General features: G+C 39.9%; 1 protein-coding gene across 1 annotated transcript in view; it reads left to right on the plus strand.

The window, feature by feature from the left end:
• Positions 1-1,056: 1,056 nt before the first annotated feature.
• The window catches only part of fbn2a (fibrillin 2a), a gene marked incomplete at its 5' end in the record, with an annotated part of 146,402 nt that continues 122,591 nt past the window's right edge, over positions 1,057-24,867 (plus strand). The window contains 11 exons of the mRNA XM_084401099.1: positions 1,057-1,202; positions 1,441-1,523; positions 9,346-9,444; positions 9,641-9,736; positions 13,170-13,265; positions 16,443-16,640; positions 18,346-18,533; positions 18,584-18,907; positions 18,958-19,315; positions 20,549-20,674; positions 21,055-21,180. Coding sequence (XP_084257225.1) covers positions 1,057-1,202; positions 1,441-1,523; positions 9,346-9,444; positions 9,641-9,736; positions 13,170-13,265; positions 16,443-16,640; positions 18,346-18,533; positions 18,584-18,907; positions 18,958-19,315; positions 20,549-20,674; positions 21,055-21,180 — 1,840 coding nt within the window. The remainder of the gene's footprint in view (positions 1,203-1,440; positions 1,524-9,345; positions 9,445-9,640; positions 9,737-13,169; positions 13,266-16,442; positions 16,641-18,345; positions 18,534-18,583; positions 18,908-18,957; positions 19,316-20,548; positions 20,675-21,054; positions 21,181-24,867) is intronic.

Raw genomic sequence — 24,867 nt, forward strand, 5'->3', positions numbered from 1 at the left:
TGTTTTGTCGTCTGTCGCTTTAAATGCTCGTGCTATGTAAGCAGGATGGATTTTGATTGGCTGTCAATGTTTATCGTTCATCAGCAGTGCCATTATCGTTATCGTTGTGGTGTGTAGTCTACTTTTACATGTAAAACGATTTTTGTAATGTTCAACATAATAACATTAAAATGGAAATAAGTTGTTGATCTCATGAAAGAGTGCTGACTGCGGCGCGGAAGTCGTCGGGTAAACGACTATAGCGATGAGAGACTAACCTTACGTTAAATATATTTTGTGTTCATTTGCTGAAATAGCTAAATAAAACTCCACAATAGTGTTATCACAACTTTCAAAAAGAGTTAACAATATAGAGAGATTGATAACGGTAGTCAGAAGAGAGAAAGATGTCCTTTTACCTTTTATTTTACCTTCACTCCCACAGCCTCTAGAAATAAGTTAACGTTACGTTAACGTTACCCTCACAGCAGCGTTAACTCGTTTTTTTTTTTATTGGATGCAAAGGTAATATAACACTACTAAGTATAGTGTTATAAATGTACATACATGTAAAAAATAAAGAAATAATTATGTAATAATAAAAATGAAATATAAAAAAACATGCAGTATATGCTGACCGTTAAAATATTTGTTTACAGTCTATGGTTAAAACGCGTCATCAGTCTGAAAAATTTCTATATCGCCTCATGTCGAGGACGGACACTTTACATGACAAGCTACATAACAATTTGAGATGAGTTTCATCCACACATTTTCTCACGTCTCCTCAGGTTTCGCGCCTGAATTGCAGACAGTCCAGCCCATAGACTGTAAACGGTCCAGTCGTATTATTCGATAGGTAGACCGGTGCTGCCGTCACGACTTTATAAATCACCCTTACAAACGTGTAGATCTTCCTTCATCCTCTCCTCCACAAGCTGCTCTCCTGCTTCAGTTCAGCTCTTTATCTTACAGCTTTACATTTCAAGTAAAAAAAAAAAAAAAAAAAAAAGGATCTGTTATGATTTTCCATTCATCTCCTAGACTAACTGACTGTAAAGTTTCACTGGATCTATCATGACATCTAAAGGGGATCTGAGGTGTTTAGTTGGATTTGTTGCTCTACTGGGAGTTTTAATGGGGAAAATCTCAGGAATTCATGGAAAAGAGACTGTTCATATGGATGGATCCCAGAGACGGGGAAAACAAGATTCACTGAGAGGGTGAGTCTTACACACACACATCCCAACTAATGCTGCTTTTATTAGTTTAAGGCTGTGATATGTGGGCTGTTCTGAATGAAACAGAAGCATGTGTCGAACAGTTTCACTGTGAACTTTTAGACACGCTTTGTAATTGTTTGTGTGTGCAGATTTATTCCACTGCTTTGTCTAATAGATTTCGCTTTACGTGTATTATGCAGGTGAGTTTGATCTTGAAGCTCATCATTGTGTTTTGCAGACCTAATGTGTGTGGATCTCGTCTGCAGTCCTACTGTTGTCCAGGCTGGAAGACTCTGCCTGGGGGGAACCAGTGTGTTGTGCGTAAGTCAGGGTCCAGATGTTCCTCACACTCTAGGTTCAACGAGTATGCACTTGAAATTCATTGCCTTACGCTTTAGATTTATTCTGGTAAAGAAATTCTAGGAAGTATGTACAATGAATTAATGCTTGTTTAATGCCTTGTAGAAATTATTAGACGCAAATCTGGCAGCAGGGATTGTCAGTATAGTTTACTTTAATTTGCAGTTCTACTGTTATCTACAGTACAGTATGTTAAAGCTACACTGTGTAAGATTTTCTCCCATCTAGCGGTGAAATTGTATGACTACCAACTGAATATTACTGTCTAGCCCCTCCCATTCCGATGGCGTTTTAACTCCTACGGTGGCCGTATTATTCCAGTCGCGAGAAATCTCCCCCTTGCATTTGTCACGGTGCCACTGAGTGTAAAAGCGCGAAAGGCGAAGCTTGAATTTCCAGGTATGTCCCTCTTTGGCTAATGCATTTTCAAGATGGAGGCGCAACATGGCTGTCGCCATTCGAGAGACTCGCTCGTATGTATTCTAAATGACAGATTCTATGTTTACGAGAATACTTGATTAGTTGGTGGAAGTAATTACACATTAATGAGCACATATCATTTTGAAAGAACAAAGTGTTTTTTGCCAAGAATCAACTTAAAAAATTACACAGTGTAGCTTTAAATAATGTAATTTGGGGAAACTGATTACATTGAACCATTTATGTTTAAAAACTAATATACAATGTAAGTGCTGTAAACTTTCTTTTGAGTCCTGATATTTCCCGATATTAAATTAAACTGCAAACTTAGTTCTAGTGCAAAGGATTAGTTCACCCAAAAATGACCATTCTGTCATTAATTACTCACCCTCATGTCGTTCCAAACCTGTAAGACTTTTGTTCATCCTCGGAACACAAATTAAGATCTTTTTGATGAAATCTGAGAGCTTTCTGTCCCTCTATTGACAGTCTACGCAGCTACCACTTTGACTTTTACTCCCATAAAAACATTCATCAACTCATACATCAGTTATGGTAAATGGAAGCTCAAGCATGTTCGCTTGACATGCCAGAACCAGTGAGATTCACTCTCATCTGTTACGCAGCACATTTTATCTTCAGCAAGAACCAATGAGGTTCATTCTCGTGTTACGCTGCACATTTTATCTTCAGCAAGAACCTATGAGGTTCATTCTTGTGTTACGCAGCACATTTTAGCTTCAGCAAGAACCAATGAGGTTCATTCTCGTGTTACGCAGCACATTTTAGCTTCAGCAAGAACCAATGAGGTTCATTCTCGTGTTACGCAGCACGTTTGATCTTCAGCAAGAACCAATGAGGTTCATTCTCGTGTTACGCAGCACGTTTGAGCTTCAGGAAGAACCAATGAGGTTCATTCTCGTGTTACACAGCACATTTTAGCTTCAGCAAGAACCAATGAGGTTCATTCTCGTGTTACGCAGCACATTTTAGCTTCAGCAAGAACCAATGAGGTTCATTCTCGTGTTACGCAGCACGTTTGAGCTTCAGCAAGAACCAATGAGGTTCATTCTCGTGTTACGCAGCACGTTTGAGCTTCAGCAAGAACCAATGAGGTTCATTCTCGTGTTACGCAGCACGTTTGAGCTTCAGCAAGAACCAATGAGGTTCATTCTCGTGTTACGCAGCACATTTTAGCTTCAGCAAGAACCAATGAGGTTCATTCTTGTGTTACGCAGCACGTTTGAGCTTCAGCAAGAACCAATGAGGTTCATTCTCGTGTTACGCAGCACGTTTGAGCTTCAGCAAGAACCAATGAGGTTCATTCTCGTGTTACGCAGCACGTTTGAGCTTCAGCAAGAACCAATGAGGTTCATTCTCGTGTTACGCAGCACGTTTGAGCTTCAGCAAGAACCTATGAGGTTCATTCTAGTGTTACGCATCACGTTTGAGCTTCAGCAAGAACCAATGGGGTTCATTCTCGTGTTACGCAGCTCGTTTGAGCTTCAGCAAGAACCAATGAGGTTCATTCTAGTGTTACGCATCACGTTTGAGCTTCAGCAAGAACCAATGAGGTTCATTCTAGTGTTACGCATCACGTTTGAGCTTCAGCAAGAACCAATGGGGTTCATTCTTGTGTTACGCAGCTCGTTCGAGCTTCAGCAAGAACCAATGAGGTTCATTCTAGTGTTACGCAGCACGTTTGAGCTTCAGCAAGAACCAATGAGGTTCATTCTTGTGTTACGCAGCACATTTGAGCTTCAGCAAGAACCAATAAGGTTCATTCTCGTGTTACGCAGCATATTTGAACTTCAGCAAGAACCAATGAGGTTCATTCTCGTGTTACGCAGCATATTTGAACGTCAGCAAAAACCAATGAGGTTAATTCTCGTGTTACGCAGCTCGTTCGAGCTTCAGCAAGAACCAATGAGGTTCATTCTTGTGTTACGCAGCACGTTTGAGCTTCAGCAAGAACCAATGAAGTTCATTCTTGTGTTACGCAGCACGTTTGAGCTTCAGCAAGAACCAATGAGGTTCATTCTTGTGTTACACAGCACGTTTGAACTTCAGCAAGAACCAATGAAGTTCATTCTTGTGTTACGCAGCACGTTTGAGCTTCAGCAAGAACCAATGAGGTTCATTCTTGTGTTACGCAGCACGTTTGAGCTTCAGCAAGAACCAATGAAGTTCATTCTTGTGTTACGCAGCACGTTTGAGCTTCAGCAAGAACCAATGAGGTTCATTCTTGTGTTACACAGCACGTTTGAACTTCAGCAAGAACCAATGAAGTTCATTCTTGTGTTACGCAGCACGTTTGAGCTTCAGCAAGAACCAATGAAGTTCATTCTTGTGTTACGCAGCACGTTTGAGCTTCAGCAAGAACCAATGAGGTTCATTCTTGTGTTACGCAGCACATTTGAGCTTCAGCAAGAACCAATGAGGTTCATTCTCGTGTTACGCAGCACGTTTGAGCTTCAGCAAGAACCAATGAAGTTCATTCTCGTGTTACGCAGCACGTTTGAGCTTCAGCAAGAATCAATGAGGTTCATTCTTGTGTTACGCAGCACGTTTTAGCTTCAGCAAGAACCAATGAGGTTCATTCTCGTGTTACGCAGCACGTTTTAGCTTCAGCAAGAACCAATGAGGTTCATTCTCGTGTTACGCAGCACGTTTTAGCTTCAGCAAGAAACAATGACATTAATTCTCGTGTTACGCAGCTCGTTCGACCTTCAGCAAGAACCAATGAGGTTCATTCTTGTGTTACGCAGCACGTTTGAGCTTCAGCAAGAACCAATGAAGTTCATTCTCGTGTTACGCAGCACGTTTGAGCTTCAGCAAGAACCAATGAGGTTCATTCTCGTGTTACGCAGCACGTTTGAGCTTCAACAAGAACCAATGAAGTTCATTCTCGTGTTACGCAGCACGTTTGAGCTTCAGCAAGAACCAATGAGGTTCATTCTCGTGTTACGCAGCACGTTTGAGCTTCAGCAAGAACCAATGAGGTTCATTCTTGTGTTACGCAGCACGTTTGAACTTCAGCATGAACCATTGAGGTTCATTCTCGTGTTACGCAGCACATTTGAGCTTCAGCAAGAACCACTGAGGTCCATTCTCGTGTTACGCAGCACATTTGAGCTTCAGCAAGAATCAATGAGGTTCATTCTTGTGTTACGCAGCACGTTTTAGCTTCAGCAAGAACCAATGAGGTTCATTCTAGTGTTACGCATCACGTTTGAGCTTCAGCAAGAACCAATGAGGTTCATTCTCGTGTTACGCAGCACGTTTTAGCTTCAGCAAGAACCAATGAGGTTCATTCTCGTGTTACGCAGCACGTTTTAGCTTCAGCAAGAAACAATGACATTAATTCTCGTGTTACGCAGCTCGTTCGACCTTCAGCAAGAACCAATGAGGTTCATTCTTGTGTTACGCAGCACGTTTGAGCTTCAGCAAGAACCAATGAGGTTTATTCTCGTGTTACGCAGCACATTTGAGCTTCCGCAAGGACCAATGAGGTTCATTCTTGTGTTACGCAGCACGTTTGAGCTTCAGCAAGAACCAATGAGGTTCATTCTCATGTTACGCAGCACATTTGAGCGTCCGCAAGAACCAATGAGGTTCATTCTCATGTTATGCAGCACGTTTAAGCTTCCGCAAGAACCAATGAGGTTCATTCTCATGTTACGCAGCACATTTGAGCGTCCGCAAGAACCAATGAGGTTCATTCTCATGTTATGCAGCACGTTTAAGCTTCCGCAAGAACCAATGAGGTTCATTCTCATGTAACACAGCACATTTTAGCTTCAGCAACAACCAATGAGGTTCATTCTTGTGTTACGCAGGACGTTTAAACCTTTAATCCCACAGCAATATCATCTGTGTTAACTGAAAACTGTTCAGTGTTCATGTGTGTTCACACTGCAAAGAGTGAAATATACTTAAGTTAAAGTATATTTCGGGTTAATATTTAAAGTTTAATGAGATAATTAAGTGATTAATTGATAATTGAGCATTATTGTTGAACACCTGCTGTTCATAAGCAGAATCACTGAAGGAAAGAGGAACAAGAACAGAAAAAATAGAAGCGATGAACTGAAACACAAGAACTACAACAATATTCCAGCCACAGCCTTAGATGAAATCAATTGAAGAGTGAAGATAAAAGAAGATATTTAATCTCTCAAGATCTCAGCTGAGGATGATTTATCAGCTCCACAAACCCATGACAACAGCATCACTTATTACTGACCAGTTTGACTTTATTTCTGTCATACATCTACAAAAGTGCTTACAGTTTATCAAGTAAAGAAAAATAAGACAGTATTGCGTTTGTGATTTCTGTATACACGTAGTTGCTCAGACACCTGTGTGAACTTGAGGTGAGGTGAACTGATGTCATGTATCCACTAACAATCACCAAAACACCAGCTGATTCACACACATTGAAACTTTAAAGAGCCTTTAAACACTTAAAGGGTTAGTTCACCCAAAAATGAAAATTCTGTCAGTAATTACTCTCTCATGTTGTTCCAACCCCGTAAGACTTTCGTTCATCTTAAGAACACAAATTAAGATATTTGATGAAATCTGAGAGCTGTCTCACTCCTCCATAGGCTTCTTTGTAATTTCATTCGCCAGCCCAGAAAAGTTAGTAAATACATTGTTAAAATAGTCCAAGTGACTACAGTGTTAGGTCTTCAGGGTGGATGAAGTAGGAGATGAACACGAAGATTAATTTCAAGGTTTTAATTCTCAATATTCACAAAATACAAACAAAAGGGGAGCGTGTGCTCAGAATACAGATTCCCTAACATGAAACATTGACCGACACAGAAGCCTGAAAGACAGGAACTTAAATACACAGATGATAACGAGTGAAGACAGGTGACGGTGATGGAGAACAATGACTAATAACTAAACACAGGTGACAGAGATGATGATGATGATGAAGACCAGGTGCAGGTGATGACTGGGAACTCTGGGAAGTGTAGTGCAGACAGGACGATGACAGACGGTGAATGTGACATACAGTGGCTCAACATTAAGTTTATCAAGCGACGAGAATACTTTTTGTGTGCAACCCCCCCCCCCCCCCCCCCCCCCCCAAAAACGACTTTATTCAACTATTTATTTTCTTCTGTGTGGGCCTCTGAGTGAGTTCACGTCAGAACGTAGGCTCACTATTGGCCAGCATCACACGTATCACACACATAATGGCCCTCATTTATCAAAAGTGCGTACACCAAATTTCCAGCGTACACCTGGCGTACACCCAAAACCACGGTGACTTTGAGATTTATCAATATGGACGTTGGCGTACGGCACGCTCAAATCCTACGCCAGCTCAGGAGGTGGTGTACGCACGTTTTGAGTGCGGGAATGCGCAGAAAAACAATCCCTAACACCACAAAACGCACTGACAAACTAAAAGATATATTATGACCCACTGTAAAAAAACAACAACATAGGGATGTTAACCGATGACCGTTTGACCGATGGTTGACCGTATCAACCGATTAAAGTTGTCGGTAGTCGGTTAAAAAAAATATCTCTAAATTAGACAGTGGACTAAACGATAGGCTACAGTTAGCCATCTCATTCCAAGATCTTTTTGTGTGAAGTGAACAAATCCCTCACACTCAATTTTTCATAACTCGCCTGTTTGTAGGCCTACTTAATAAACCAATAAAAACATTTGGTTTTCTGTGTCGGCTGCAAAGATGAAGTCTACTCGCGATCTTCGCAGTAGTGAACGCGCCGGAGAGAAATACACATTTCATACAGATTAGGCCTACATCATTTTATTTTGTTTTGAATGGTTCTGTTTAAAAGTAGAGATTTCTGTAGATAATAGATATATTTCTATTTTTTTTAGGTGTGTGAGGCGATCAGTCTACCTTATACGTTGAGTTTCGGTTCATGGATGATAGCTTAACGTTATCCAGTTCAGGCGCTGGCGCCTCCGTGATTATCTCTGCTATTTACTTTTTATTTATTAAATCCATAAAATTGGATAATGAAACACTGATTAAAATTAAGATACAATTAATTTAAAACGAAATTCGTTTTAAAGAAAGGCTTTGTGCTTTCTGTTTGAGGTCTCTGTGAAAGTTTTAAAGCATGCCGCTTTCACAGCGCTCACGTCCGTAATGGATAACTGTCACGTAACAATGTTTTTTTCCTCATAAATGCCAACACGAAAAATAAAAGACAAAAGACTTTTTAAAAAAGACAACCATCCACAACTTTATAACACTCCAGGCAAAGTATACCTCTTTTTTTTGTTCAGTAATAAAAAGGCTTTCAATGACAAAATAAATAAATAATTCAGACTGACAAAATAATAAAAATGACATTCTTCTTCTTTTAAATAATAATAATAATAATAATACAAATAATAATAATAACGACATTCTTCTTCTAAATAACAATAAGCGTCATTAATAATAAAAATCATAAATAATAATAAGAATATTACAAATTGTCATGCAATTATTAATGTGAATGAATGGTACTCCACATCACATCATCATCATTATTGTACACCCCAATACATGTGACGTGATACGAAATTAAATACTAATTGTTTCAAAACACATGCTGCAAAATAATGCATTGTGATAGGTCATTTGCTCATCCAACGTCGGAGAAGTTTCTCTTCTTTGCCGTCTTCCGTGTGTCCATGGCGTAAAATGAGGGCGTGGGGGAAGCGGAGACTTGAATATATAAGGGCGTGTTATTCTAATGACGCTCGTTTTCCACCGCGGCATTTATCAAGGGCAGGTATTGCGTACACCTGGATTTCAAAGGTACGCACAGCTTCATAAATCAGGCGATGAGAGGAGTGTAAGCATAATCTTACGCCAATATATACGCCCGTTTCTACGCAAGAATGATAAATGAGGGCCAATGAGCCTACGTTCTGACGTACAACCCAGAAGTGCTGCAATGTTACACTACGTGAACTCACTCAGGGGTCAACACAGAGGAAAATGATTGAGTGAATAGTGAATAGTTGAATAAAGTAGTTTTTTTTATTTTGCACACAAAAAGTATTCTCGTCGCTTGATAAACTTAAGGTTGGGCCACTGTAGTCACTTGGACTATTTTAACAATGTCTTTACTAACTTTTCTGGGCTGGCAAATGAAATTACAAAGAAGCCTATGGAGGAGTGAGCCAGCTCTCAGATTTCATCAAAAATATCTTAATTTGTGTTCTTAAGATGAACGAAAGTCTTACGGGGTTGGAACAACATGAGAGAGAGTAATTACAGACAGAATTTTCATTTTTGGGTGAACTAATCCTTTAAGTCTCTTCATTCCAGTGACATTTTCTGTTAATATTGACACGTGCTCTTTATCATAGCCATTTGCCGGAACAGCTGTGGTGGTGGTTTCTGCTCCAGACCCAACATGTGCACATGTCCTGGTGGCCAAATATCCCCATCCTGTGCCGCCAAATCATGTATGTTTTATACATTATATGTTCCATTGTACAGAATATGTTTTTTGTTGTTGTTGTTTTTTACATTATACTGCATATTTAACAAATTTCAGTGAAGTAACATGTAGAATGGCATGTAGAACAGACCTAACCAGTCATAATATGAATCACTTGTGACTAAAATATTTCTTTCTCCCTACCTCTTTTTTTGCTTAAGCCCAACAGTGCAATATCAGATGTATGAATGGAGGGGTGTGTGAAGAGGATCATTGCCATTGTCCAAAGGGATATACAGGAAACTTTTGTGGACAGCGTGAGTATAAATTGTGTTTGTGGTCTTTGCCCTGCGTAGTACTTGATCCTTTCTAAACTGCACACATCCAAGAATCAACATGTTGTCACTTATTCCTGTCCGTTTCTTCAAAAGAGTCTACTAAACCACCCAGTATAATCAGTCATACACTAACCTCGAAGGTCTCAAAGTACCTACTAGTGCTGCACGATTAATCGTATCGCAATCGCGATGTCAAGCCTACGCGATTATATGACGCAAAATGCTGCGATTTTATATTAAATAAACAAATTAGCGCTGTTAACGCAATTAACGCAGCATCTGTTCATTTTTGGCATCCTTTGGCTAGTGTTACATGATCCCGCTCTTATTCATGCAAATGCTTTTAAACCATTCATGCGCGATAAGACAAAAAAGAACGTGCTGTCAGTGAATGTCCTCCTGACACACACACACACACACACACACACACACACACACGTACACACGACCCACAGATAGACGCGCGCCAGTATCGTACAGACAGCGCGCCAGTATCAAGTTCTCTTTCGCTGTAGAACGAACAACACACATGTATGCCAAAATGAACGCGCTGCCTGTGAATGTCCTGACTGTGACACACAGAAAGACTTGCGCTAATATCGTGCATGCGCACAAAACAGCATGCCAGAATAGAGTTCTCTTTCGAGCTTGAACGAACAATAACACACAATTATGCCAACATGTCTTTTTGTCGAGTATCTTCATAACATAAGAGTAGTCTTATGATGAACGTGAAGAGTTGTGATGACTCGTGAGAGAATGAGGCGCGTGTGAGATCCGCGTCTCTGACAGCAGCGGCTGGTCTTAAAGGGACAGTACACAGTAGCCACTAATTATATCTGTCGCTAAAGTTAATCAAAGAACAAAGGGAACAGAGAAAAACACTCACTGCTCTTGACTAAATAACTTTTTTCTTTAGGCAGATTATCACTAATCTGTGTGTGCATTTATTTTCCTTGAGAACCAAGCAAGTTGACTCATGAAACCATTTGTTTATTATATCGCATATCGCAATCGCAATATTGACCTCAATTATCGCAATATGACATTTTCCCCAAATCGTGCAGCCCTAGTACCTACTGTTTGTAAAGAAGAACACAGACCTTTTTCGACTTACGTCACAAATAGCATTTCTTCACTTCACTTGAACATTTGAGATGTCTCCCCAATCCAGCACACCAGTGCCTCTCAAACCTGTCCTGGGACCCCCACTACTGCACATTTTTTATTGTCTCCATTGTAAGATACACACAATTCAAGTCTTGCAGCCTCTACTAATGAGCTGGTGAGTTTAATCAGGTGTGTTAGATGGAGACATCCCAAATCTACAGTGGTGAGGGCTTACATGACAGGTTTGAGAAGCACTGCCCAAGGTGACCAGTTCTTCTTTGGATTACCTTTGACCCTGCTCTTTAATGCCTCACAGCATCATCCCATTTCTGGTAACTTAACTCCTCAGGTTCTTGTCCAGACCCCAGACATCTTGCGACTTGATTACTTCAATTCCCCCTTGCCCTCTTTCCCTCCTTCCTCTAACTTTAGCTGGACAATAACTTTATTCTAAGCCAAAACAGTCTCTGTTACTTTCATTTCCTATTATCACTGTAAAGCTGCTTTGAAACAATCTATATTGTTAAAAGCGCTATATAAATAAAGGTGACTTGACTTGTGTCCTTTGAAATTATGATGATTGGCTTGATTTCATTCCCCATAAATTATTTGTCACATCTCTCCAGGTCCTACTAGAGTTCAGTTCAGTGATATTTCCACTTGCCTAAATCAACCAACCTCTTAGTCCTTGCTCGGTCACATTCCAACAAAAGGGGCTTTCGCACCAGAGGAACCTTTTTATAGTTCCCAGAACTATTAGCGGAAGTACCCGCTTTTTGGCGTGTTCGCACCGCAGGAACTAGGAACGATTTTTAGGAACTTCTTTTAGGGAACTAAATTAACTCCTACTTCAGAGTCGGGTCTAAACCAGCACCATAGGAACTACCAGTTACAATAGTGTACACTGATTGGCCAAACTCATGCGAAACACCAGAACCCACCTTTTTTTTTTAAAGCTGTGTAAACACACTGATTATAGCCTATATACAGTATTTACTCCAGAAACTAACTCTACGAACATAGAAAACAGTGATAGATGGGCCTCTTAACCTTTACACTGAGGAGAAAATCCAACGCAACTTTGAGGGGACCAAGCGAAACATGATTATGTATTTCAGCTCAGCAACATTGGGCATCAACCACACGGCATACGCTAATATCTTTTCATATACTATCTACTTTCTTTGTATAACAGTTCTATCTAATAATGTATTAGACAGGACTGTTAAACAGATCGTAAACTAATGAACAAACATAGAGAATGTGAGCGCTGTGAGCTCAGGCGTCCTCAGCGCGTTAAAATAAAGGTTACAACAACAAGTAACCTTGTTGACTACGTCACTTCAGAGTTTCTACTGGCGGTGCGAATGCAACCAGGAAAACTTTCCTAGGAAAACATTTAGTTTTTGGGGAACCAACCTGGTGGCTAGTTCCCATAACTACCCAATGCGAAAGGGGCTAATGCTTCAAGATTCCTGTCCTCAATCAAGTTTGATTTGAAATGAAGACAGCACATTAACCTGCACTACTAACACACTGTACTTAATTTGATTATATACAGGAGCAAGAACCCCATCTAGGTGTTTGTACAGTAACATCCTGGCTAGGAATTAGTTAACAACTGAATTGAGAACTTGTCCAGCAAAATAGTCTCAGGTTCAGCTGATGTTCACAATGCTCAAGAACTACCTGTATATTTCTCAATGGAATGCATACAAACAAACTAACAATAATGTTTTGAAGGGTCTGCAGGTGTCCTGCTTTGTCATAAACTATAATTGGCACTGACCTCTGCAGGTCATCAAGGTTCTCCAGGGTTGCAGCAGATGTGAATCATCCAGAGAAGCAGTCGTTTCTGTAGGAGTTCAAGGCTTTGCTCATAGATAACAGAGGGCAGGCCAAAGCTCTTGGCTCGTCTGTTTGGCACTCAGCTAATGTTGAAAGTCTCTTTGATTCTGGTTCTAAAGCCATGGCCTTTTGCCAAGGTTTTGAAATGTAAGATGAGCAACAATAAAATGTCTGGACATTAACTGTGTTAACAGCCGGCCTGTAGTAAGCCAGTCATAATCAGTGTTCAGTTATCCTGAAGTGTCCTTCTCATATGTTTTTCACATGGGACATTTAACACTAATAAACCTAATAGAATTTAGCCCACTTTCATCATCAAATCATGCAGGGCAGGTCCAATATATTGGCGTTTATGTGAAGAATGTGTGTGAACTTATGATTTGTTATGCATATGATAGTCAGACTGTTACTGCACTATTGAAACAGTGTTTTAACACAGGTGGTTTTGTTTCAGCTGTCTGTGAAAAGACCTGTCAGAATGGTGGCCGCTGCATTGGACCAAACCACTGCGTGTGTGTATACGGCTTCACTGGGCCACTGTGTGAGAGAGGTAAGAACAACCATTCACAAAGCTGTGACTATTACTGTCAGCAGCATATTTGTGCACACACACTCTGTGTTGTCAACTTAACATGTTCATTTAGGGCAATGAATACAAAAATCAATTTGCACAATTAATCATAAAACCCTGACACATACATAAGAATGTAAGGAATGTTTGGTAATATTGTACAATAACAAGGTTAGATTAGTTAATGTATCATGAACATTAATCTTACAGCATTTATTAATCTTAACGTTAATTTCTACATTATAAATTTCAATGCTAAACATGTCAATGACAAATGTCTATGGATAACTCTCTTTTTTTTCAAGTTTTCACTCAAATAACTTTTGCCCTTCATCCTCTCTGTTCATTTGTTATTCTTTATAGTGAGACATTTAGTGGTCTGTTTTTTGTTGTTGTTTTTATTTTATTTTATAAACCATACTGAATGAGTTAATTTTAGTGCTGTAGGTGAGGGTTGCACATCAGTCACAGAGCGTCCTAAAATTCAAACCATTGTTTTCAATGTGTGAATACACACTGACTGTCAGCAACTTCAGAAGCTGTTCAAAATCCTGCCTTGCCACTCACATACAGCCGTTTTCCATTAAATTACATTATATTTGTCCCATATCTAATGTACGTACTAAATTCACCCTAGGCTGATTGATGCATTGTGCATAGCTTTTTTTTGCATTCTCTTACCCTTGACGCAGTGTGGCACTTCTCGATCTCTTGTGAGGTTTCATTGACAGATACTGTATCTTCTGTGTAGTTTTGGTTCTTTGACTTAAGTTGCCTTGGCTGTGTTTATTCTATGGTGTCATAGTTGCCATAGTTACCCATTGGGTCAATGATTAGTCCCACCTGTTCCTTGTTTTATCCTTCATTCATCCTGGCTATTTATGGCTCCTGTCTATGGAGGGTTTGGTTTGTGGCGCTCCTGTGGCTTTTCCTGTGCTTCTGTGTTCCAGAGTGTGTTTTTTTTTGTGTGTTCATTAATAAATATACCGTTTGCACCTAGATCCACACTTCAGCGTTCCTTTTCTGCAGCCACACAATGACAGAGACATTTTCCAGACATGGTTTATTAGACAACCCTTATTGAGTTTGTGCTGCTTCCAGGGTCTGTCCTCAAACCTCCCAGATAAGGCATGTTTTTTTTCTTCTTAAAATCTCAGGCTTTTAAAGTTTATGTCTCACAGCATACACTTATTGCACATGTATGTGTGTGTCATTTTTGGGACCCTTTGTACATGACAATTTCAGGGGAAATGTATTTTGTATTTTTATTTATTTTTTATTATTTGTTTTTTTTTACCATGTCATTTGACAAGGTTACTGCTGAACGTTAAGCAAATCATGTTTACAATAGGGCTCTAGACAATGAGGGTCCATCTGCAAATATGTGCTTACAGCCTTGCAAAATACCAATAGCTATTTATTGTTACTAAACCTAAAGAACCACTGTATCATATTTAGGGATTCATATACTTATCATTTGAATAGACAGCTGAGTGAAATAGTATTTCTCGTGCCATTGGAATAATACACAAGTTAAAAATAATTTAATAATTATTAATAATCCATGATATATTTCTTTCAAAACATGTTTTGTGACAAAATTGTTATATTTCAGGGTTGAAAGTTGGTTAAAAAATGGCTGTTGTTAACCACATTATTAACAGTCCTGAATTGTAACAACGAGATATATAGAGCATGTAAACAAAGACAAATTCTGCATTTTATAAAATGCATAAAGCAGCTTGGAAACACCGCATGACAGTGTAATGTCATGTTAATGAAATATTTGTAATTTTGTATATTAATGAAAGTGTTAGTATTTTCCTGAGAATGAGATGTAGATAAACATCTCTCATTAATGATTAAGGTTTCATTGTAGAATAAACCCATACAAAATAAATTAACTGAAATTATATTTACACTAAATAATGTAATGTAAAAAATGTAATGATCAGTAAATTCTGACAAACATATGTTTTTACATTGCTTTAACTCATCAAAATAAGTTAAGCAATTTTCAACTTAATTTATACAAGATTTAACTTAATTAAAGTAATTTTAATGTAATATAAGTTGAAATGACTTCAACATCCAAGTTGATTGTATTTTTGTACTTATATTTTTATTTAATTTTTTTAATAAAATGAAATGCTGGATGTGTTGGGTCTTGTATTGTGATTGAAGTATCACATGGAAATTAAAATAAGTTTCATATGGAAAAATATTCTGAGCAACACTGACCATTTAAATTTGAATCGTAACCTTAGCTGCAACTCTTGAAAAAAGTATTCATGCTAAGGAAAGAGAAAATGAGGACAAAAATAGTTTTTTTTTTCTTTTCTTTTTTCAGGAGTTGGCACAGAAGCTGACGGTAAATGAAAGCTCATGGTTGTGTAATGCACAGCACATGTCAAGCTGCACAGGACAGCTCAGACTACCTGAGTCATTCTCTCTCCAGACGGCCTCCATGTGCTGCTGCTTTACTCTTTTAAACATCATTTTATGGAACATGTTTCTTTGTTCGTTTTGCAGACATTGGTTCAATATAGGCTATTAAAATTCCTCTGGAGATGGTCTGCAAATTCAAAATGCACAAATGTTTTCTGTTCATGCTATAGTTATGCTTCCCATTAATACCTGGGTGGACTTTGTTTCTTTGTTCTATTTTCTTTTTTATCTTCCAAAATATCCTCCATTTCATACATTTGATGGAATAATTGTCCCATTGGTTGCCATGGATAAGGAATTATAAGGAAAGATTTTTCACATTGTAGGCTAACTGTATTTTCATGACTATAAGAAATATACTAATCACTGAAATGTAAAAATTAAAAAATCATTCTTATTACTATGTGAAGAAATAACTATTACTTAAAGATTTATCATGGTTGTGTATGTGCTTCCTTTATTTGTGCTAATTGGGGCATAAATTCGGCTGCGTCTTCTGAACGCTGTCTATCTTTCTGTCTCATCATCATCTGTACAGGAGCGCAGACACACATGTACAACAACAGCTTTTCTAGATTCTGTCATTAAGAGAAAATAAACCGTTTTTGTCCAGTAATCTTACTTGGCTTGGTGAATGATATGTGATAATTTGTTCTTTTGACTTGAAGATTCTGATAATTGTGATTGTGATTTATATTGATATATCAGATTACCGAACGGGCCCGTGCTTCATCCAGGTCCTCAGCAGTAAGTGTGCAGGCCAGAGCGGGGGATTTGTGTGCAGTAAAGCCCTGTGCTGTGCCACGGTGGGTCGAGCGTGGGGTGACCCGTGTCAGCTGTGCCCTCCTCTGAGCTCGTCCTGCAGCACAGGGTTCATCACAAACACTCGCACAGGAGCCTGCCAAGGTCAGCACTGGTTTATCACATTATTAAAGTGTGTAAAGTACAGTGATGTATCAGTAAATGTATCAGTAAAATGCTTTGTAAATGCATTTATACTTTCAGCATTGAATTTTGGTGATCTTTCAAAAATACATTTATACTTAGAGTTATTCATTTAGTTGACACTTTATCCAAACATAAGTGACTGATGCTATCGAAAGATTGAAAACATATATATTTTTGGAATTCTGTTTTGTGGTGCTGGTAGCTCAGAAATTACTCACTTTATCTAAAGAGTAAACTAAACAGGGCAAATTAGCATAGGACTGCAATCCCATTAAAGTGTCAATGTGAGCGTGAAGTTCTGTGGCTGATCTACTGACAATGCTCAGATTAAAGAAGACAGACGAAGCATCTAATGTATTTAATGAACAACACAATCTACCAAGAGCAGTGCAAATTAGCGTAGAGTCGCAAACAAGCAGAGCCGCTGATAATCAGGTACGGGTGATCTACTAACAACACAGGCGCAGCAAATAAAATGAATTAAAAATAAACGTGGCTTGGCAAATTATATTTTTGGATAACGTCTTTCTCTAGAATTTCCAAATAAATGAACACGAGTGTCCCTTCTACCACAAACTCTCTGTTCTCTCTTCCTCCTAGTCAAGTCACCTTTGTTTATATAACGCTTTATACAATACAGATTGTCTCAAAGCTGCTTTACAGTGATAACAGGAAAATAATGCATTTCACCTGATGTTTAGCTGAAGTCATACAACAGCGTCCCTAATTCCCAACAGATGACAGAATCGGGGAAAAACCTTGGGAGAAACCAGGATCAGTCGTTCGGTCGTTCTCCTCTGGCCAACGAACGAACACGGTATCATTATTGTTCAGGCTGCATCACGAGTCAGAAGTCAGATCGGGATCGGTAGCATTCATTTTCATCCAGTTCCTTTTGCTTGAAGACGGATTCATCACGCCTGTATGGAGCTGAAGCAGGCCATTGGGTCTGTGCAGAGGACCTGTCTGGTTCTTGTGTTTCTGCTGAGGATGTGTGCCGATGGCTGTCTATCACAGCATGTCTAGCACTAAATAAATTAAGACATTAAGACTTTTTGGGCATTAAATAATGGCACAAATACCAGTAAATTGACTACCACAAACTTTAGTAAATCACCTAAAAACTCTCCTCCCATAAATTTTGCGATTTCAAGCTCCTACAAATGCATATGCAATCACTGCAAAAATCACTGTGTCCACGCCTTTTCATCACTTCTTTTCCACTGCGTGTCTTTAGTAAATCCTGAAAGTAGTTTTTTAATGCCAAAAGAGGGTTTGCAATGGTGCAAGCTGTTAGTAAATCTGGCCCTAAGTGCATTAACAAAGTCAGTAACGGTCGGGATTCAAGTGCTCACTAGTGTTGTATTTGACATCAGCTCATCTGAGACTCTCTGCCACAAGTGCGTACGTTTGCTTAGACCCTGATGTGGCACTAAGCACTTTTCCAGGCCGTATACTGTTTTTATAAATATGAACATTTGTTTGGATTTTAGCGTACAAGTAGACCTAGTCCACACTCTCCTGAGTCCATGACAAGATAAAGACCATGAAACCATGGACTCGACCCTCTTCTGGTCTGGGTCTTGATAGGAACTCAGTGACCCTCTTCTGGTCTGGGTCTCGACTGGAACTCGACCCTCTCCTCTGGTCTGGGTCTCGACAGGAACTCGACCCCCTTCTGGTCTGGGTCTCGATAGGAACTCGACCCTCTTCTGGTCTGGGTCTCGACAGGAACTCGACCCCCTTCTGGTCTGGGTCTCGATAGGAACTCGACCCTCCTCTGGTCTGGGTCTCGACTGGAACTCGACCCTCTTCTGGCCTGGGTCTCGACTGGAACTTGACCCTCCTCTGGTCTGGGTCTCGACTGGATCTCGACCTTCTTCTGGTCTGGGTCTCGATAGGAACTCGACCCTCCTCTGGTCTGGGTCTCGACTGGAACTCGACCCTCTTCTGGCCTGGGTCTCGACTGGAACTTGACCCTCCTCTGGTCTGGGTCTCGACTGGAACTCGACCCTCCTCTGGTCTGGGTCTCGACAGGAACTCGACCCCCTTCTGGTCTGGGTCTCGATAGGAACTCGACCCTCTTCTGGTCTGGGTCTCGACAGGAACTCGACCCCCTTCTGGTCTGGGTCTCGATAGGAACTCGACCCTCCTCTGGTCTGGGTCTCGACTGGAACTCGACCCTCTTCTGGCCTGGGTCTCGACTGGAACTTGACCCTCCTCTGGTCTGGGTCTCGACTGGATCTCGACCTTCTTCTGGTCTGGGTCTCGATAGGAACTCGACCCTCCTCTGGTCTGGGTCTCGACTGGAACTCGACCCTCTTCTGGCCTGGGTCTCGACTGGAACTTGACCCTCCTCTGGTCTGGGTCTCGACTGGAACTCGACCCTCCTCTGGTCTGGGTCTCGACAGGAACTCGACCCCCTTCTGGTCTGGGTCTCGATAGGAACTCGACCCTCTTCTGGTCTGGGTCTCGACAGGAACTCGACCCCCTTCTGGTCTGGGTCTCGATAGGAACTCGACCCTCCTCTGGTCTGGGTCTCGACTGGAACTCGACCCTCTTCTGGCCTGGGTCTCGACTGGAACTTGACCCTCCTCTGGTCTGGGTCTCGACTGGATCTCGACCTTCTTCTGGTCTGGGTCTCGATAGGAACTCGACCCTCCTCTGGTCTGGGTCTCGACTGGAACTCGACCCTCTTCTGGCCTGGGTCTCGACTGGAACTTGACCCTCCTCTGGTCTGGGTCTCGACTGGAACTCGACCCTCCTCTGGTCTTGACACAAGCTGTTTAACTCCCAATTTCTCCCATTTGTTACAATACCAGTGGACCATTTAAGGGTGTGTTCACACTTTCAGTTCAGTTTGCTTGGTTCGTTTGGTCCGGACCAAAAAACAAACAAACAATTAGTCCTCCACTTAGTGTTCAGATTGGCATTTTTATTACCGAACCTAAAGATACTGAACCTAAAGGCATAGGGACATGTTCACAACCTGATTGGTCAACTTTTATGACAGATTGCCTATTTTGAGACGGAACTTACCGAACATCCAAAAACAATGCTGTGTTTCACACTGGTGTCTTTCTTCAAGTACATACATTTGCCAGTAGTCTTAATGAGTGAAGGTGCAGCCTCATTAGCGAAATTTTGCAGGCAAAAGAGGTTTATTGTTATCAATAGTGTAGCAATGTATTAAGCAGAACTCACACATAAGTCATTTTCAAACTAAGCAGCTTTCTGCTGGTCAATGTGACAAATCTGTGTGTCCAACTTGTACACATTGAAAAATCTGCGTGGGGAAACCATTTTGCCCTCACATGAAATTCCTGATTGCGTGGATGCCTAGAAGAATGACTGGATTTCGCCCCCTCAAAAATTTAGCAAGTGTGAATATGACCACACCTTGGGTCACTTAATCATTCATTTTTCACTCATCCGATTTTTTCAAAAATGCTGATTTATTCAGGAACTAAAAAAGTGAATATTTATGAGTGAGTTATTGAATTATTCACTCACTCAATAAAAAAAATCTTTCAAACTAATTAAACATTTTTAAATAGACTGCAGCAATTAACATTTTGTCCAAACTCTAGTAAATGACATGTTATTTTGTTTAGTTGTCTGATAATCATGATCTTTATTTGAAACAAAAACAATTGTGATTTTTTATTTATTTTTATTTTTGTTGGTTTGATTTTGGATTTACCCATCTCACTGTGTGATTATAAATGTAACTCTTTTAAAAACATCTGTGGTTGGTTGTCTTGGTTATCAGTCTAGTCTTCAAGATGACTTAATCTTAATTTAATCTAAAATGGTTTAAGGGAATTGCTGGTACTTCAAGCATGCAATGTTTTCTCTTTGGCCAGATGTTGATGAATGTAAGGTCGTGCCTGACCTGTGTGAAGGAGGAAGGTGCATCAACATAGTGGGCTCCTACCAGTGCCAGTGTCCGGCGGGTTACCAGCAGCACATGAGTTCGCTGAAGTGTGAGGGTGAGTAATATACTCTATCACAAACCATGCCAAAAAGAGAATAATAGCATGCTTAACTAAATAAGAGACTGCAACATACAATCCCGACAATATAGGGTTCATAAAACCACACTGTAATTGTCTGATCATGACCCACTGATGCTAACACAGGAAATGACTGGTATTTTGTGACCAGGAGGTTATAATTGAACTCCAGGAGAAATGTCTCTGTATCAACACACACATTCTTGCTGATCCCTTTCATTAAAGGCATTCATCTCATGTACAGCTGTTCACAGTATTTTTCTCTTTCCCTGCCATTCAGGACCAAAATTACAACTTGACTTGATCATTCTAAGTGAAGTGTGTTTCAGTGTATATATTGCAATAAAATCCCCCAGATGTGGATGAATGCTCCAGCATCGAGCGTGTGTGTGATGGAGGACGCTGCATGAATTCAGTGGGCAGTTTCTCCTGTGTGTGTGCGTCTGGATACGTGCCATCTGTAGACCGGACACACTGCCTTGGTGAGTTAGACGCCGAATGACTCTTCTGTCCTGTATAAATGTAAGTGCTGATTGGACTGTTACCAGCTTTATACTAAAGACTGAAACCCCTTTACAAAATGTAAAGCCCTTATTAATTAATAATGATTCATTACATTTATATATAGTGCTTTTCTCAACACTCAAATCTCCTCAACTACCACTGCACACTGACTATACAAAGTCATAATGCAGCTTACTGGTGGAGAGGTAATATATAATATATATATTAGTGCTGGGTGCGATTAATCTCATCCAAAATGTGTTTGTGTTACATAATATATGTGTGTGTACTGTGTATTATTATTTTATATATATATACAGTATATAGTACATGCAAATATTTCTTAAATATCTAAAATAATTATACATATATAGTTATTTATTTATGTGGCAAGAAGCCGTGTAATAAGCAGGATAATGTACATCCAGCCGGTTGTTATCTCAGAATAAACCCCCGACAGGGTGATGAGGATATTATTCTGAGATAATTCTGAGATCCTCATCACCCTGTCGGGGGTTTATTCTGAGATAACAACCGGCTGGATGTACATTATCCCCTACATATATATGGGGATGATAGGAGGCCATGATGATATACAATAGGCAAGTTCGTCCAGGATGCCAGGGTTACATCCCTACTCTTTTTGAAAGACATTCTTGGATTTTTTATGACCACAGAGAGTCAGGACCTTATTTGAATGTCTCATCCGAAGGACAGTGCATTTTGCCATTATGGTGTCCCCATCGCTATACTAGGGCGCTAGGACCTACACAGAGCACAGGGTGAGCACTTGACCTCTCTAGACCTCTTCCAGTACCAACCCAGTTTCCCATCAGGCAGTGACCAGGCTCAACCCTGCTCAGCTCCAGTGGGCGGCCAGCCGAGAGCTGCAGAGGGAAATGCTGCCTGTTGAGGCATGTGCTGAACTCTCTGTTTCAGACTTCAACCTGTAATCAGACATGCAGCTTTCCAGACCGAGAGAAAATACACCAAATACACATATGCATTCTTTCATTCGTGAGATGGAATAGGACTTTACTGAAATTAAGTGTTCTCCCACCTAGACCTCAAAATGAAATGAATTGACCATAAATATCTATTAGTTTGATTACAATTATAGGTAGCATTTCCCACATTTATTATTCATATACACCTATCGATCTATTTATCGATCTATCATGTGAATCTCCTTATGAAAGGCACGAGCCTTTGTTGTTCACCTATGTTAATGCAAGCCTTTCTAAATATACTGTATTGACAGAGAGTGGGATGGATGCCTCTATTTGAGCATTCAGTCTCTTGCTCATGCGCAGTTGTCCTTAAGGCTGAACATGAATGCTGTATCAGTGGACTGTGCTGATGGTAAAAAATAACATCACCCAAGATGGAGCGGAAAGCTAATAAAGGGAAGTATACTTCCCTTAAGTTTACAGATTAGTCTGTAAACTGTTAAACAACAATAATCCAACCATGTTCTGCTGAGGACTGCTGTTTTCTACATCTTCACGGGGAACAAGAATGCGCAACATTATTTGTGTTTCTGCCAATAGTGAGATATCTAGAAGAAATTAGGAAAAAAGAGTTGCGAATGAAAGCGAACCAAGGCAGCATCAGAGTCTCTTCTGTAATAGTGTAGATGTACAGCGAAATGAACTCTGGCCTTTTTAATGCTGTGTTTAACTGCAGACCAGTGCCAGAGCATGTGTGGATCCGTCGGTCTCTCTATCATGTCTGAGGAATTCTGAGAATATCCTTTGATTTTAATGAAAGCACATGTACAAATCGCATCCATAAACGCAGATGTTATGGAATACTACAGTTCAAAGCCATTTCCTGTTCTTTAGATACAGTTTATTATACCTGTGTGTGTGTGTGTGTACATAGCACAATCCACTAATAACTACAGTCAAGTCAAGTCAAGTAACATTTCTTTATACAGTGCTTTTTACAATACAGATTGTTTCAAAGCAGCTTTACAGAGATAACAGGAAAATAATGCAAAGAAGTTTGTGTCCAGAGGAAAATAGCATCACAGTCCAGCTTGAATAAGTTCAGTGATGTTTCATTTTTGTTTTAAAAAAGTTATTAATTTAGTTAATTTATATACATGGTCAAATCATATATGGCCGCCATCGGATGATGATGAAAATTGATGATGAAATTAATTTCTGATATTGTTAAGACCATATTGGGTGATTTTTTACGTTAAAAGGTCATGGTCAAGGTAATTTTCCTATTCTGAAGACCTTGGCCATAACTTGGCCATTATTAGGAATAAAAACCAGATGCAATAAGGCTAATTCTACTAAATCTGACATTTAACATTCATTGTTTTTAACATTAAGGATCATCTTGTCATTGAAATGTCAATGTCAATATCATTTTTCAATAACTTGATTAAGATTTTTTTCTTTATAGTCACTTTTTATTGTATTTTTTCCACAATGATTTGTTTTAATTATAACAAGACATGAAGAGAAGAAATGTAACAATTATAAACATCCCCTTTGAACTTTTATTTTAATTGGGTGTTGATACAATGGTATAAAATAAAACAATTGGGTGCAAATAAAACTATGTAGCAATAAAAGTGATACAAATTACATCATACCAAATTAAAAGTGTACTGTATGTGTGCATGCATGTTAGTGGGATGGGTTTTTACAGGATGATTTTTCCATTTTTCCATGGCAGAATACGGTGCATGAAACTCCAGCAGCACGACAGCCACATCGGCGATTGTCACACTTGTCTGCACACTTACATACTGTGAGCAGACTTGGTGGTGTTCCGTTGGCTCTAGTCTTGCTTTGGGGACAGTGATGATTGTCTGTCCATTATCCTCTCCCTCTGTGGAATATTGCTGCTGTGATAGCAGTTCCTCTGCTGCTGACTGATTGTCCTCATCCTGTAGAGGCTGGAGAACCTCCTCTAGGTCTCTAGCACTGCTTCTAAAGAGCTTGTGCTTGGGGACCTTGAACAGAGCTGTAAGAAGAGGCGCTGGCATCATTGTTGTCTCCTATGATGCTTTAAAAGTCAGTACTGTCACAGAAGCTGTCTTGCAGACCAAAATCAACGTCCAGGAGCACTTCTCTCAACTTGGTGCCTGCCTCTCTCATTATGTCCTGATTCTTCAGCTTAATGGCCAAGTCAGTAGCATTAATGTCAGATGAGAAAAAAATGTCAGATTCATTCATCCTACTGTTGGGAGCGAATGTGACCAATTCTCTGTAGTGATTAAGGATCAGCTGTTTCATTTCATGGGTCTGGAAGGCACTTGTAAGCACCTCGCCTTCTTCCAACAGGCTCAATGCAAACTCCACAATATCACTCACAGTGCAACATTCTCCCTTCGCCAAAAGCGTGTCAATATATGAAAGAGCATGAACAAACAGCACTTGCTTGATGTTGGTAATTGCCGGTTTCTCTAGTACTTTGGCTTTGATGCCACGTTCATATTTTCGCATGTAGTTCTGGCGACAGAGATTGTGGCAAAATAAATCAGCTGATATGACTGATTTAATAGAGCTATCTTCTTCGTCCTTCAGTCGATCTGCAATTCGTGTGAAAACTACATCTTGGTTATGCTTTGCTGCAGCAATCAGTTTCTTCGTTAGCCTGGCAAGCCAGACCTACATCAAGATGTTGGGTCTGGCAGCTCACCA

The sequence above is a fragment of the Rutilus rutilus genome (genome assembly GCF_951802725.1).
Source record: "Rutilus rutilus genome assembly, chromosome: 25".
In the NCBI taxonomy this organism is placed as follows: domain Eukaryota; kingdom Metazoa; phylum Chordata; class Actinopteri; order Cypriniformes; family Leuciscidae; genus Rutilus; species Rutilus rutilus.